The sequence below is a fragment of the Eriocheir sinensis genome, chromosome 23 (genome assembly GCF_024679095.1).
Source record: "Eriocheir sinensis breed Jianghai 21 chromosome 23, ASM2467909v1, whole genome shotgun sequence".
NCBI classification, from domain to species: Eukaryota; Metazoa; Arthropoda; class Malacostraca; order Decapoda; family Varunidae; genus Eriocheir; species Eriocheir sinensis.
Genome location: NC_066531.1, coordinates 2,509,739 through 2,526,303, shown reverse-complemented (window position 1 = coordinate 2,526,303; position 16,565 = coordinate 2,509,739). Strand labels below are relative to the sequence as shown.

The following is a 16,565-nucleotide window of genomic DNA, read 5'->3' as shown; positions in this document are numbered from 1 at the left end:
TAAATTCATGGACAGCGATATTAGGTGGGGTTAGATACACGGGAGCTTAGGGTCAAAGGAGCTGCCTCGTACAGGCCTACCGGCCTCTTGCAGGCGTTCTTATGTTCTTATGTTAAACCTAAGTGATTCTACATTAATCAGATGGCTCGAAAACTTTGCATTTCTACGCTAGTTAATATCAAGTTGAAGGAAGTGACGATCGAGCTTGTTTTTAAAGGAGTCAATCGTGTTACACTGGACACTAAAGGGTTATTTTTTATTTATTTATATTATTTTTTTTGGTATTTCATTGGGGATAGGTTATACCCCAGACGGCTGGTGAAGAGATACCCAATGCTTTCAAGGAGGAGACCCAACAACGGGGCAGAGGGTGTCGGAAAGACCCCATGCACTTTTCCACTCCCATGGCACCGGACAGGTCTCGAACCCATACGCTCCAGCACCCCGTCGGAGCGCAAGGCGGAGACTCTACCACGGGACCGCGTCTGACGATACCGATCCTCAAGCTCACCCACCCGCCAGACGAGAAGTTGTCTATCCCGAAGGCGGCGGCGTTCCCATGTGGCACGGTGAGGTTGACGGTCAGCTTCACGGGGTCGAGGGGAGAGACCTGGTACATCTCCACCTGGCCGGCCACACCTCCACCGGCGTCCACCTCCTGCATAAGAACAAAACACCTCTTTAACTTTTACAAGACATTTCGCTGTCAAAATACACATATTTGACAAGGCTTTCCTAGGAGTTGTGGGCATTTCCAGGGGTAGTTTTATGACCCTGGTGGTAGTGTGACCCTTCTTCTGTACCCTGAACCTGAAGAAACATATTTGACAAGGCTTTCCTAGGAGCTGTGGGCATTTCCAGGGGCAGTTTTATGACCCTGGTGGTAGTGTGAGTCTTCTTCTGTACCGTGAACCTGAAGAAACACATATTTGACAAGGCCTTCCTAGGAGTTGTGGGCATTTCCAGGGGTAGTTTTATGACCCTGGTGGTAGTTTGACCCTCCTTCTGTACCATGAACCTGAAGAAACACATATTTGACAAGGCTTTCCTAGGAGTTGTGGGCATTTCCAGGGGTAGTTTTATGACCCTGGTGGTAGTGTGAGTCTTCTTCTGTACCGTGAACCTGAAGAAACACATATTTGACAAGGCTTTCCTAGGAGTTGTGGGCATTTCCAGGGGTAGTTTTATGACCCTGGTGGTAGTTTGACCCTTCTTCTGTACCATGAACCTAGAAACACATATTTGACAAGACTTTCCTAGGAGTTGTGGGCATTTCCAGGGGTAGTTTTATGACCCTGGTGGTAGTTTGACCCTCCTTCTGTACCATGAACCTGAAGAAACACATATTTGACAAGGCTTTCGTAGGAGTTTGTGGGCATTTCCAGGGGTAGTTTTATGACCCTGGTGGTAGTTTGACCCTCCTTCTGTACCATGAACCTGAAGAAACACATATTTGACAAGGCTTTCCTAGGAGTTGTGGGCATTTCCAGGGGTAGTTTTATGATCCTGGTGGTAGTTTGACCCTTCTTCTGTACCATGAACCTGAAGAAACACTCATTAGAACCCAACTGACCCCCTCTTTGACCTTTAGAAATAATTGATGTGAGAAAAAAGTAACTTGCAATACCAGCATATTAAAACACCCCATCTCCCACCCGACTGTCCTACACCTCGTACTAAAGGCTACCTCAAGGGGTGACACCTGATACATCTACACTACACCGCCCACACCTTCAACGGAAAGTTTGGAAAGTTTCGTTTAGTGGGCGCAACATCTGTGGTCATATGCCGGAGAGAGACAGAAGGGGAAGGAATTATAGAAGGGAACAGTTGGAAAGTTTGGTTTAGTCGGCGCAACATCTGTGGTCATAAGCCGGAGAGAGACAGAAGGGGAAGGAATTATAGGAGAAGGGAACAGTTGGAAAGTTTCGTTGAGTCGGCGCAACATCTGTGGTCATATGCCGGAGAGAGACAGAAGGGGAAGGAATTATAGGAGAAGGGAACAGACCCCAGGAGACGGGACACAACCCCTGATTAAAACCTGGTACCCATTCACTGCTGGGTGGACAGGGGCGTAGGGTATCGGAAAAGCCGCCCAAGTTTTTCCACTCCGCCTGGGAATCGAACCCGGGCGCTCTCGTTTGTGAGCCGAGTGTGCTAACCACTGCACCACGAAGCCCCAGACCTTCAATGGCGTCCTCCTCCTGCATAAGAACAAAACGCCTCATCGGCAGTGTTGGTAAGGAAACATAGGTAGGATTCCTAATATTCCAGTTATTATTAGACAGCTAAGAATATTACGCAGGAGAGAGCACTTCTAGATTAAGACAATCAAACTAGCGGTTTTCAGCTCGGTGATTGCCTGCCACTTGCCCAGTCAAAATTTAAAAAAGAGAAAAAAAAGAATGGATGTAGCTGCCTGCAATATCCTCGTATGGAGTATGCATCTCACGTGTGGGGGGGCTCCACTCACACAGCTCTTCTGGACAGAGTGGAGTCTCGTCAGCTCTCCTCCTCCTACTGATAGTCTTCTACCTCTTAAATTCCGCCGCCATGTTGCCTCTCTTTCTATCTTCTATCGATATTTCCACGCTGACTGCTCTTCTGAACTTGCTAACTGCATGCCTCCCATCCTCCCGCGGCCCCGCTGCACACGACTTTCTACTCATGCTCATCCCTATACTGTCCAAACCCCTTATGCAAGAGTTAACCAGCATCTTCACTCTTTCATCCCTTTACTGTCCAAACCCCTTATGCAAGAGTTAACCAGCATCTTCACTCTTTCATCCCTCACGCTGGTAAACTCTGGAACAATCTTCCTTCATCTGTATTTCCTCCTGCCTACGACTTGAACTCTTTCAAGAGGAGGGTATCAGGACACCTCTCCTCCCAAAATTGACCTCTCTTTCGGCCACCTCTTTGGATTCTTTTTTTTATAGGAGCAGCGAGTAGCGGGCTTTTTTTTATTAATGTTTCCCTTTTGTGTGCCCTTGAGCTGTCTCCTTTGATGTAAAAAAAAATTATCCTAATGAAACCAAACACGTCATGAAGCCTACCATCCGAGGCGTGAAGACAGCGGTGGCGCGGCGCGGTGCTGGACGCGTCAGCCTGGAGCACGCCGCCACCCGCTCCCCGTCGTACAGCACCACGTACAGCGCCCCTTTGCGGATCAGCTGCGGCAGAGGAGGCGCGTTAGTGTGTGGAGAGACCAAGAGGCGGTTTAACAGTCTAACGCCGTGTCTTCGTAACAGCCCGAACTAAACTATTGAATCCCATACAATCCAAAATGGTGAGGTCTTCAATGCCACACTAAATACACAAGACTTTTCCTGTATAGTTTCGTCAAATTTGTGAACTTAAATATAAACACCAGACACTATACAAGGAAATTTCGAAGGCTCTGGTATTGGTTTGGGAGCTTACTAACCCATCATGGGGAACTGTGAAACTGGCCCCAAGAAACAGGTTGTAGAGGACTCAGAGCCGCTTTCGCAGTCCTTTTGTTTGATTTGATCGTTACCAATGGCTGTTATCGCCGCTATAGAATTTCCACGTAAAACTGGCCGATGGGGTAGGAATCGATTCATACATTGCACGGGACTGAATTCAAACAATTTAGATTATATAGACAACAGTTAAGCTTCATCGAATAAAAACAATTGTTGATTGATATAATTTCTCTAAAACCCTTTTTTTTTAATAAGAACAAAATGCATGAAATTAAAAGTTTTCCATGAATAAAAATAATTAGGTGGTTTCCTCGGCTTGATAAATCCCACTATAGTAAGGTAGTTGGTTAATGTTAAGCGTACCGCGTTGAGGTCCGGTAGCCGCTCCAGTTGGTAATGCCGTCTGCCCCGCCCCCCGCCCTGACCCCGTGGGATGGGCTCCAGGGCCTCGTGCACCATAGACCCGGGGAAGGGGCCCAGGGAGGCACACGCGTCCCTCATGTGGCCCAGCGACTCCTCGTCTGCTTCGTGCTTTCTGAAGATAAACGAGAATTGTAAGAGTATGTAGCTACTATGCTGCCTCAAGATTGAAATACTAGTTAACTCTTTCGTTAGGAAGTTGGACAGCGCAGGAATGAGCTTGAAGTTGGAAAGTTTTGTTTAGTCGGCCCAACATCTGTGGTCATATGCCGGAGAGAGACAGAAGGGGGAAGGAATTATAGGAGAAGGGAACAGACCCTAGGAGACGGGACACAACCCCCGATTAATACCTGGTACCCATTCACTGCTGGGTGGACAGGGGCGTAGGGTATCGGAAAAGCCGCACAAATTTTTCCACTCCTCCCGGGAATCGAACCCGGGCTCTCTCGGTTGTGAGCCGAGTGTGCTAACCACTGCACCACGAAGCCCCCATGCTGCTTCAAGCTTAAAATACTAGTTAACTCTTTCGTTAGGAAGTTGGACAGCGTAGGAATGAGCTTGAATAGAATCTTGTAAAGCAAGGCTGCATGAGGGGTTGAGGCTTGCACTTAGTACGCCAGCATGGCCTGCCTCCTTTGCTATATTGCTAAAATAATATTAAACCAATATTGAAAATAATGATTGACAAAAATGACTAATGAATGCAAATGCAGGAAACTCGATTTACGCGAGTTTGGTTAACGCGTTTTTTAAAATAACGCGGGGTCCAAAATCCAAATAAATGTTTAATTTACATGTTTTTTCACTTATACGCGATATTTTATGGAGTGGACACCAGATGTCTCACACAACTGGACACACACGGCGCCGCGGCCACACAGCTGAGCTCAGTTCTTCCCGCGCGCCACTTGAACAACAATACAGTACCCACGCTACTCAACAACAACAACAACACCCTCGCTGCTGTGCTACCACGAGGGGAAGGGCAGCCAGAGGAGGAACCACGAGAGGGAGAGGAGTCAGAGTGATACAGTAGGCAATAAAGGTACAAGCCTACCCCTTGTTTGATTTACATTGTTTTTTATTTACGCAACCTCTTCAAGGACACAATACTCGCGTAAATCGAGAGTTACCTGTATATGCACTCTTTCCCGTTAACATGTTACTTTAAGATCATTAACAAAGATAGAATTGCAGCTCCCCGCTTCATGCTGTCACGATAACAAGGTCAGAGGTCAAGGAAGGACGCTGTGCCTTGGGGAGCATCGCTTTGGCAGACTCGCAGGGCCGGGCTGTAGGCGGCGGCGCGGCGGGGCACGCACCTGGCGAAGATACTCCAGGCGAGGGTAGCGGCCGACACTCCGGGACTGACGGCGGCGAGGCTCACACGCACTCCCGTCACTGGAACGCGCTGCAACTCCACCTGAGGCATCCAGGGACACGGGTTAGTAGTCATTATTATTATTATTATTATTTTTACAGCAAATAAGGGGCTATTACACTGGGCAAATTTTCCGTGGATCTTCCGTCAAACCACGATTTCCGCTGGCGTGGTTCTCCTATTTCCGCGGTTTTCTGACGCGTCCACGATCTTCCAAAGCTACGGTGGATTTCACTGAAGGACGACGGTATTACTCACCATCATCATCATCAGCAATGACAAGAAACAAATGAGAACCACGCCAGCGGGAATCGTGGTTTGCCTGAAGATCCACGGAAACTTTGCCCAGACTTGAAATTCAGTCTGCAGCTAGATTTATTTTATATTTTTTTTCAGCCTCCCCGCGCTACAACGCCTTCTCCTCCACACCACAGCTGGCACCCGCATACCTGCCTGAAGAGCATCCTGCCAGCGAAGCCCGCGACGAAGTGCGCCACGTAAGTTGTCGCAGGAGCGGGCGCAGCGGGAGTAAGGGCGGCGCACACCACTCGCAGCGTTGAGAGTGACTTGAGCACCAGAGGCCGGTCAAGAAGGCGCCACAGTTCAAGATGACCAACGACAACCACGCTCTCTCCCTCGAGTAGGCCGTGGGCGCTGCTGAGGTCCAACAGCCTGGTGGGGAAATGACGATGAATGGAGTTAATAATTATATATAGTTTGGATTTTATAAGTAATGGATATAATCATCGCTTTGTTTTACATCACTGAAGGCTAAACAAGTAAATATACCTAGCAAATAAGTCTGTCATTCACTGCTCCTAAGAAGATGAAAAGATGGAAAGTTTCGTTTAGTCGGCGCAACATCTGTGGTCGTATGCCGGAGAGAGACAGAAGGGGAAGGGATTATAGGAGAAGGGAACAGTTGGAAAGTTTCGTTTAGTCGGCGCAACATCTGTGGTCATATGCCGGAGAGAGACAGAAGGGGAAGGAATTATAGGAGAAGGGAACAGTTGGAAAGTTTCGTTTAGTCGGCGTAACATCTGTGGTCATATGCCAGAGAGAGACAGAATGGGAAGGAATTGTAGGAGAAGGGAACAGTTGGAACGTTTCGTTTAGTCGGCGCAACATCTGTGGTCACATGCCGGAGAGAGACAGAAGGGGAAGGAATTGTAGAAGGGAACAGTTGGAAAGTTTCGTTTAGTCGGCGCAACATCTGTGGTCATATGCCGGAGAGAGACAGAAGGGGAAGGAATTATAGGAGAAGGGAACAAACCCCAGGAGACGGGACACAACCCCCGATTAATACCTGGTACCCATTCACTGCTGGGTGGACAGGGGCGTAGGGGATCGGAAAAGCCGCCCAAATTTCCTAACAAGAGGAACGGAGATGCCAAAACAGAGGGTCGAAGCCAGACTGAGGATGTTCTGACACTCTCCACTTATGGGAGTGTAGAGGCAGGAAGAAAAATATAGACGAAAGAACGCAATTGCAGACTTTACCATGGAGTTAACCCGGTAGCAGCGGGGACCATGTTTCTTAATGGTCCCTCCAAGCAAGAAGAATGAGAAAAAAATCATCCCTCATGCAAACCATTTCACAATATATATATCAACGCATTTGTGATCAGTTTATGTATCATCTATTTTTGGGGGGGTTTATATCATGGCACAAATTTGGCCCGTCGCTGCTACACGGTAAAGCCACGAATTTGCCCCGTCGCTGCTACACGGTGAAGCCACAAATTTGGCCCGTCGCTGCTACACGGTGAAGCCACAAATTTGGCCCGTCGCTGCTACCGGGTTAATTGAGACGTGAAAGAATGAGGATAATGGTTAATTACTACATTAGGAATGTAGATGGCATAGGGATGAACATAAGTACAAAGTTTTGAGCAGCGAGGCAAAAGGAGGGATGGAGGGATGCCGCTATTTACAGTAAGTTTTTTTATCTTTTTTTTACATCAAAGGAGACAGCTCAAGGGCACAAAAAAAGGAAACAATAATAACAAAAAGCCCGCTACTCGCTGCTCCTAAAAAGAATCCAAAGAGGTGGCCGAAAGAGAGGTCAGTTTCGGGAGGAGAGGTGTCCTGATACCCTCCTCGTGAAAGAGTTCAAGTCGTAGGCAGGAGGAAATACAGATGAAGGAAGATTGTTCCAGAGTTTACCAGCGTGAGGGATGAAAGAGTGAAGATGCTGGTTAACTCTTGCATAAGGGGTTTGGACAGTATAGGGATGAAAGAGTGAAGATGCTGGTTAACTCTTGCATAAGGGGTTTGGACAGTATAGGGATGAAAGAGTGAAGATGCTGGTTAACTCTTGCAGAAGGGGTTTGGACAGTATAGGGATGAAAGAGTGAAGATGCTGGTTAACTCTTGCATAAGGGGTTTGGACAGTATAGGGATGAAAGAGTGAAGATGCTGGTTAACTCTTGCATGAGGGGTTTGGACAGTATAGGGATGAGCATGAGTAGAAAGTCGCGTACAGGGGGGCCTCACAAAAATATCGATAAGGAAAAGTGTGTGTGTGTGTGTGTGTGTGTGTGTGTGTAACGGAGGCACTGGGTCGCTGTTCTCACGGCCTCCCATCTCCGGAGCAGTGAGCGGATGCCGTCTGGGCCGCGGCTCGACCACAGACGGTTCGCACTGCCTCATAAAATTGACTTACCGACACGTTTGACCTGAGCCCCTGACGGCCGGCCCTCCCCTGTGTGTGTGTGTCTGTGTGTGTGTGTGTGTGTGTGTGTGTGTGTAGTATTATCAATATTATTACTTTTTTACAACAAAGGAGGCAGCTCAAGGGCACAATAAAAGGGAAACTATAATAAAAAAAAATAGCCCGCTACTCGCTGCTCCTAAAAAGAATCCAAAGAGGTGGCCGAAAGAGAGGTCAGTTTCGGGAGGAGAGGTGTCCTGATACCCTCCTATTACTATTATTATTATTATTATGAGGCGAAACAGGTAGAGGAAGGGCACTATAAGCCGCATCTCCAGCACCCTCAATACACCTGAAACGCCGAGGAAAAGAATATGAAAGTGAAAGTGACGAGAGAGAAGGAAAGTTTGGTTTAGTCGGCGCAACATCTGTGGTCATATGCCGGAGAGAGACAGAAGGGGAAGGAATTATAGGAGAAGGGAACAGACCCCAGGAGACGGGACACAACCCCCGATTAATACCTGGTACCCATTCACTGCTGGGTGGACAGGGGCGTAGGGTATCGGAAAAGCCGCGCAAATTTTTCCACTCCGCCCGGGAATCGAACCCAGGCTCTCTCGGTTGTGAGTCGAGTGTGCTAACCACTGCGCCACGAAGCCCCCCGAGAGAGAAGGAGAAAGAGGACGAGAGAATATAGAGGATTATGGAAATGGAGGGACAGAGGAGGAGGGATGGAAATATATATCTTAAACTTCACGACAAACACAGAAAAACAAAATTAATAAGCAAAAACAACGTGGTATCTCAGCGTATTAATGTGTGTGTGTGTGTGTGTGTGTGTAGGCGGTGGCTGAGTGGTAGCGTGCTGGGCCCACATTCACCGCGTGATGGACGACGCGGGTTCGAATCCCCACGCTACCACCTGGGATATTTCAGTCACCGCCGAGTGGCTTAAAACTACCCACATGCTGTCCTGAAGACCACCCATCAACCCGGACTCTAGAGGAAACCGTCCAAGTGAATCAAGAAGGAGTTCCGGGGGGCAGCATGAGCCAGGAGAAGATGGCGCCACTATAAACACTTGCCTGCGCCATGACGGGATGGGGCCGAACACCACCCAGGCCCCTCAAGCAAGCCTACCGGCGCTATAGGCATAGACGTAAAAAAAAATGTGTGTGTGTGTGTGTGTGTGTGTGTGTGATGCAGCCAATGCTTACTGGGGTCATATCTTCAAAACATCACTAACAAACAAGCCACAAGACTTACACTGCGCCGTAGTTGTCCGGAGCGCACGCCTCGTAGGGTAGCACAGGCGTGGTGTACACCTTCCACACGAACGCCTCTCCCTTCATCGTCCCCTTCAGGCTCGCCGCTACCACCATCTTGCCGTCAGGCGCCTCCAGAAACCCAACTTGGCCCCTCAAGCCCTTCTGGTCGAACTCCGCCACCAGGGAGCCCGGGGATCTGTCTGGATGGGAGGCCGTGGGATTAGCGAACCTTGGATCATGGCAGGAAACGGTCTGGAAAACCTTTTGACCTCACATGGAAAGATAATGGGTCAAATTATGAGATATTTCGCCTCCCAAGAACACATATTTGACAAGGCTTTCGTAGGAGTTGTGGGCATTTCCAGGAGTAGTTTTATGACCCTGGTGGTAGTGTGACCCTTCCTCTGTACTGTGAACCTAGAAACACATATTTGACAAGGCTTTCGTAGGAGTTGTGGGCATTTCCAGGAGTAGTTTTATGACACTGGTGGTAGTGTGACCCCTCCTCTGTACCATGAACCTAGAAACACATATTTGACAAGGCTTTCGTAGGAGTTGTGGGCATTTCCAGGAGTAGTTTTATGACACTGGTGGTAGTGTGACCCTTCCTCTGTACCGTGAACCTAGAAACACATATTTGACAAGGCTTTCGTAGGAGTTGTGGGCATTTCCAGGGGTAGTTGTATGACCCTGGTGGTAGTTTGACCTTTCCTCTGTACCGTGAACCTAGGAACACATATTTGGCAAGGCTTTCGTAGGAGTTGTGGGCATTTCCAGGAGTAGTTGTATGACCCTGGTGGTAGTTTGACCCTTCCTCTGTACCGTGAACCTAGAAACACATATTTGACAAGGCTTTCGTAGGAGTTGTGGGCATTTCCAGGAGTAGTTGTATGACCCTGGTGGTAGTTTGACCCTTCCTCTGTACCGTGAACCTGAAGAAACACTCATTAGAATCCGATTGACCCCCTTTTTGACCTTTAGAAATAGTGATGTGAGAAGCGAAATTGTCTTGTAATACCGATCGGGTCATATTCTCAGACATTTCGCCTCCCAAGAACACATATTTGACAAGGCTTTCGTAGGAGTTGTGGGCATTTCCAGGAGTAGTTGTATGACCCTGGTGGTAGTTTGACCCTTCCTCTGTACCACATACCCTCGCCACTGCTGCTAGATTATCGTATTCCCTCCATTGCGTTGACCTGTTTTTGACACTGAACGATTACAATAAGACATCAATCATTAACCATTTCAACGATAACTATAAAGTGATCTAGTTATTGGTGCCCAGGAGATAGTTCTTGGGTCGGAAAAGACGCTGAGTACGACAATCTGGCAACCTTGACCTTCGCTTGAGTTGGTAAGCCGTTATTTGAAGTTCTTGGCATAGTCCGAATCTTAGAAAAACTGGCGGGTGGAGGAGGAAACTTGGGAACATGGACGAGCAGGCAGCAGAAAACCTATTGGCTCATTGCGAGGCTTCCTGCTTTTAGGGACTTCATCAATCCGTCAGCCAAAGGAATGTCTTGCAGGAAGGATTGAAGAAATACTGAACGTACGCGTGGATACGTTTAGTTCACTCCCGAAGGAGGAGGAGGAGGAGGTGAAGGAGGAGGAGGAGGAGATGGAGTAGGTGAAGGAGGAGGAGTAGGAGGAGGAGGTGAAGGAGGAGGAGGAGGAGGAGATGGAGTAGGTGAGGGAGGAGTAGGAGGAGGAGGTGAAGGAGGAGGCGGAGGGGGAGGAGATGGCGTAGGTGAAGGAAGAGGAGGAGGAGGAGGAATGACCCACTCACCGCCCTCCGCTGCCTCTCCCACAGGGGCAAACACCGTAATATAAGTCTCCCAAATACCCGTTCCCTTCCCTTTCCCTTGTCTGTAGGGCGTATTTAAAGACACCATCGCTTCTCACATCAACTATTTCTAAAGGTCAATGAGGGGGTCAATCTGGTTCTCGTGAGTGTTTTTTTAAGGTTCATGGCACGGAGGAAGGGTCAAAGTTGATCGTCTCACTTAATTATACCCGGGCTGCCATTTTTTTAGCAAAGGAGACAGCTCAAGGGCGGGGGCAGTAGAATGGGTTTGTTTGGCAAGAAATAGGTCAGGGCGAGCAACGCTTTCCACTTGTATATTCTCGTACGAAATCATTTGAATTATTTGAATGATATGTTTTAGTACAATCCAATAAGGGAAAGATATACGAGGCCTTGCATTTCCGCTTCCTGCACTCCTAGGTAGGATGGCACAGCGCTGCCCGCCTCATATTTACAGAGTTTGGAAAATCGCACAATGGAGGAAAAAGTTGTAGGAGCTATCCATGCACCTCTTTGGGAAAAAAAGTTGGAAAGTTTCGTTTAGTCGGCCCAACATCTGTGGTCATATGCCGGAGAGAGACAGGAGGGGAAGGAATTATAGGAGAAGGGAACAGACCCCAGGAGACGGGACACAACCCCCAATTAATACCTGGTATACCCATTCACTGATGGGTGGACAGGGGCGTAGGGTATCGGAAAAGCCGCACAAATGTTTCCACTCCCCCCGGGAATCGAACCCGGGCTCTCTCGGTTGTGAGTCGAGTGTGCTAACCATTGCACCACGAAGCCCCCCATCGCTTCACATCCGCCGTCACTGTAACATTTTTCAGTAAGGTGACAGGTAGGCGGTGGCTGAGTGGTAGCGTGCTGCGCCAACATTCACGCGTGATGGATGACGCGGGTTCGAATCCCCACGCTACCACCTGGGATTTTTCAGTCACCGCCGAGTGGCTTAAAACTACCCACATGCTGTCCTGAAGACCACCCATCAACCCGGACTCTAGAGGAAACCGTCCAAGTGAATCAAGAACGAGTTCCGGGGGGCAGCATGAGCCAAGAGAAGATGGCGCCACTATAAACACTTGCCTGCGCCATGACGGGCTGGGACCGACTACCATCCAGGCCCCTCAAGCAAGCCTGGCGGTATAGGCGTACACGTAAAAAAAATATATATATATGGACACAATATACACACAATGGTTTCTGTTACATACCTACAAACCTGATATCTTCTCTCCTACAACAACCAACACCATGACACATCCGCCGCAGATTTAAGGTTTTGTACGGTGACAACGCTAACACACTCCACACAAGGGTGCCTACCACATACAACAACCATCACTATTACAGAACATTCGCTATAACACTGATACATCGCCAAAATATCAAATCGTTCCTTCGTCCGTCGCCGCCACAGGGGCAATCACACAGGGCAAATTTTCCGTGGATCTTCCGTCAAACCACGATTCCCGCTGGCGTGGTTCTCATATTTCCGCGGTGTTCTGACGTGTCCACGATCTTCCAAAGCTACGGTAGAGTTCACTGAAGGACGACGGTATTGCTCACCATCATCATCATCAGCAATACCAAGAAACAAAAGAGAATCACGCTAGCGGAAATCGTGGTTTGACTGAAGATCCACGGAAACTTTGCCCAGTGTAATATCCCCATGGTAACAATCCTATCGTATCTTACCTTATGACCTCTTTTTGTAGTTACGTCTGGACTGAGGGTATATAGACCGGCACGTGTCATCGGTTTTACCCTTGTCAGCTGCTATTAGGTGACACGCACGCCAGCACAGAGAAAGGATCCCGCCACGGTCACCAAGCCCCAGGTCTTCACTCGTAACTTGCCATCCCGGTATTGAAATTGATTGCGTGTTTCTCAAGGCCGCGCTAGTGCAGGCTATTAGGTTCCTTTGATCTTTGAGTACTAACCAATTAACTCACTAACTCACTAACTCACTAACTCACTCACTAACTAACTCACTAACTCACTAACTCGCTAACTCACTAACTAACTAACTCGCTAACTAACTAACTCACTCACTAACTCACTCACTAACTCACAAACTCACAAACTCACATACTCATTAACTCATTAACTCATTAACTCACTAACTAACTAACTCACTAACTCACTAACTCACTAACTCACTAACTCACTCACTAACTCACTAACTCACTAACTCACTAACTCACTAACTCACTCACTAACTCACTAACTCACTAACTCACACTAACTAACTCACTCACTCACTCACTCACTAACTAACTATCTATCTATCTATCTAACTAGCTAACTAGCCAATTATATAGCATCATAACACACGCCTTTCTTCAAAATGATCAACGCTAACTTTAATTCAGCTCCTTTTGTTACATTACGCATTCACTAAGGCAATGCAGAGTAACGTTGCATTTCATCAGGTAAGCTCGCAAACTTACCAAATGTTTTTAGGACAAGAAGTAATTAAAGGTATATATACGTAATTTGTGTGTGAGAGAGAGAGAGAGAGAGAGAGAGAGAGAGAGAGAGAGAGAGAGAGAGAGAGAGAGAGAGAGAGAGAGAGAGAGAGAGAGAGAGAGAGAGAGAGAGAGAGATTTAAATTATTTCTGCATTACGCCGAAAAATCTTTGGTCACATGCGAGAGAGAGAGAGAGAGAGAGAGAGAGAGAGAGAGAGAGAGAGAGAGAGAGAGAGAGAGAGAGAGAGAGAGAGAGAGAGAGAGAGAGAGAGAGAGAGAGAGAGAAGATAACAGACTTAATTGCTGGTTGTTAATCCAAATAAAACACTCAGGCTTCACTAGTGTGTGTGTGTGTGTGTGTGTGTGTGTGTGTGTGTGTGTGTGTTAATCGTTTCTGTTTAGTGTATATTTTCATTCTGAGTTATAAAGAAATGCTAGTTATTTTTTAGACCATTGTGTAAAGTAGATGATTGTAAGTTGTGATCAATAAATATCTATCTCTATCTATCTGTGTGTGTGTGTGTGTGTGTGTGTGTGTGTGTGTGTGTGTGTGTGTGTGTGTGTGTGTGTGTGTGTTAATCGTTTCTGTTCAGTGTATATTTTCATTCCGAGTTATAAAGAAATGCTAGTTATTTTTCAGACCATTGTGTGAAGTAGATGATTGTAAGTTGTGATCAATAAATATCTATCTCTATCTATCTCTCTGTGTGTGTGTGTGTGTGTGTGTGTGTGTGTGTGTGTGTGTGTGTGTGTGTGTGTGTGTGTGTCAGTAGGAAAACAAGAGCACTCTCACACACCTGCACAGATCAGAAGTACCCAGGTCAGCCACAGGCCCCTCACTCTGATGGTCATTCCGCCTCTTGCTTGTTACCGGTACAGCCTCACCTCCCGTAGCGGCCTCCAGGCACCTCAGATTACAGTGACGGGGTTGCACTGACACGCTTCATGCACCTAAGATGTCCGTCAGTGTGAGTTTAACATCCGTGTGGCAGAGATGGGAGCAAGACGAGCACTCTAGGTATGCGGTGGCGGACCAAACCCGACTGGCACATCTATAGCAGGCTTCCCCTTCGGCCCTTCCTCCTCCTCCTCCTCTTCATCTTTTACTGGGAGCCCGGCAGCCGCACCTTCACCTGCCTCTCCCACGCCTCGCCACTAAGTACGAGGTCTGGCGCTCACCGGACGCTGCTGAGGCCGTGTTCCTGTAATGAAGCGTTTGTTCCCTCATCCGGCAATGGCGCTCGTCTTGGCCCAGAGCCGTGCAGCCCTCCGCTCCCAGCCTGTAGTAGTCGGGTCAAGGCTAAATCTATATACACCAAGTCAAGTCACACGCAGGTTAGTGAGAGGAGACACGGCCGAGGCGTGGTTTATACGTGACGTTGCTTGGAGCCAAACTAGAGAATGTAGAAACAGGGATTTAGAGAAAACGAGGAAAAGCGGACTAATTTAAATCAATCACTTCAACATGCCCTCCCTCACACCCCACACCGCCGTTTGTAGGCATTGGAATTACAGTCTCGCAATAGCACAATAAAAAGACATATTTTTTCCGTCAGTGGCTTGCCTGAACGCGCTGTGAAAGAAGGCGAGAATGCACATCCAGAGTGCACACACGGCCCCAACTTTAGTCACCCCTGAACTGACGGGTATTTTCTTTTGGCTCCAAGTGACGTCATCCCGCTGCTCCGCCCCAAAACCGCCTCCTGCGCGTACCGGTCGCAGTTTTGAAGCAGAGTGACTTGACTTGGTATATATAGAATTAGCTTCTCCCTACCTTGCTCCAAACTGTACTTCTCCATTTTGCAATCACCGCTGCTATCGTACCGTTGATTACCGTTGATGAGGCCCCGTTCCACTGCCTCTACTGTCCTCCGGCGTTCACATCTTTCTCCGCACTCGACTTCCAAATTGTGTTCCTCTTTCGTGATATAGAGGTTCAGTTTTCTATTCCTCTCTCCTCACTCCCCTACCTCACTTTTGCTCGTCTTGTTTCATACACTCACGGTTTACTCCTCCTTCTCCTCCCTTAACTTAACTCCCTCGTCATAATTTACAAGTTCCTGTTACACTATTCCTCTGCCCTCTGCTCTGACTGGGATCTCACGGCAGGAAGTTCATGGGTCGTATGATAAGACATTTCGCTGCCCAAGAACACATATTTGACAAGGCTTTCGTATGAGTTAAGGGCATTTCCAGGAGTAGTTTTATGACCCTGGTGGTAGTCTGACCCTTCCTCTGTACCATGAACCTAGAAACACATATTTGACAAGGCTTTCGTATGTGTTAAGGGCATTTCCAGGAGTAGTTTTATGACCCTGGTGGTAGTTTGACCCTTCCTCTGTACCGTGAACCTAGAAACACATATTTGACAAGGCTTTCGTATGAGTTAAGGGCATTTCCAGGAGTAGTTTCATGACCCTGGTGGTAGTCTGACCCTTCCTCTGTACCATGAACCTAGAAACACATATTTGACAAGGCTTTCGTATGTGTTAAGGGCATTTCCAGGAGTAGGTTTATGACCCTGGTGGTAGTCTGACCCTTCCTCTGTACCATGAACCTAGAAACACATATTTGACAAGGCTTTCCTATGAGTTAAGGGCATTTCCAGGAGTAGTTTTATGACCCTGGTGGTAGTTTGACCCTTCCTCTGTACCATGAACCTAGAAACACATATTTGACAAGGCTTTCGTATGAGTTAAGGGCATTTCCAGGAGTAGTTTTATGACCCTGGTGGTAGTCTGACCCTTCCTCTGTACCATGAACCTAGAAACACATATTTGACAAGGCTTTCGTATGTGTTAAGGGCATTTCCAGGAGTAGTTTTATGGCCCTGGTGGTAGTTTGACCCTTCCTCTGTACCATGAACCTAGAAACACATATTTGACAAGGCTTTCGTATGAGTTAAGGGCATTTCCAGGAGTAGTTTTATGACCCTGGTGGTAGTTTGACCCTTCCTCTGTACCGTGAACCTAGAAACACACATTAGAACCCGACTGACCCCTCTTTGACCTTTAGAAATGGGTGATGTGAGAGCGAAAGAGTCTTTTAAAACCAACTTATGTGTACTCGTCTTTCTTCATAATACTCAATGCTTCCTTCTCCCTCGACCTTCCA

General features: G+C 47.7%; 1 protein-coding gene and 1 long non-coding RNA gene across 2 annotated transcripts in view; one reads left to right on the top strand and one right to left on the bottom strand.

Annotated features, from left to right (window-relative positions):
* LOC127002387 (uncharacterized) overlaps positions 1–14,521 on the bottom strand; it is a 28,648-nt gene extending 14,127 nt beyond the window's left edge. Inside the window, exons 1-7 of the mRNA XM_050868265.1 lie at positions 14,249–14,521; positions 9,170–9,371; positions 5,700–5,922; positions 5,192–5,292; positions 3,813–3,984; positions 3,057–3,173; positions 516–658 (exon numbers count right to left, since the gene is read on the bottom strand). Of these exons, the coding sequence (XP_050724222.1) occupies positions 516–658; positions 3,057–3,173; positions 3,813–3,984; positions 5,192–5,292; positions 5,700–5,922; positions 9,170–9,371; positions 14,249–14,303 (1,013 nt within the window). The 5' untranslated portion in view covers positions 14,304–14,521. The remainder of the gene's footprint in view (positions 1–515; positions 659–3,056; positions 3,174–3,812; positions 3,985–5,191; positions 5,293–5,699; positions 5,923–9,169; positions 9,372–14,248) is intronic.
* Positions 3,991–5,788, top strand: LOC127002407 (uncharacterized). The gene is made up of 3 exons (XR_007756177.1): positions 3,991–4,914; positions 5,067–5,313; positions 5,647–5,788. It is a non-coding gene; the product is annotated as an uncharacterized LOC127002407 (long non-coding RNA).
* Positions 14,522–16,565: the final 2,044 nt, after the last annotated feature.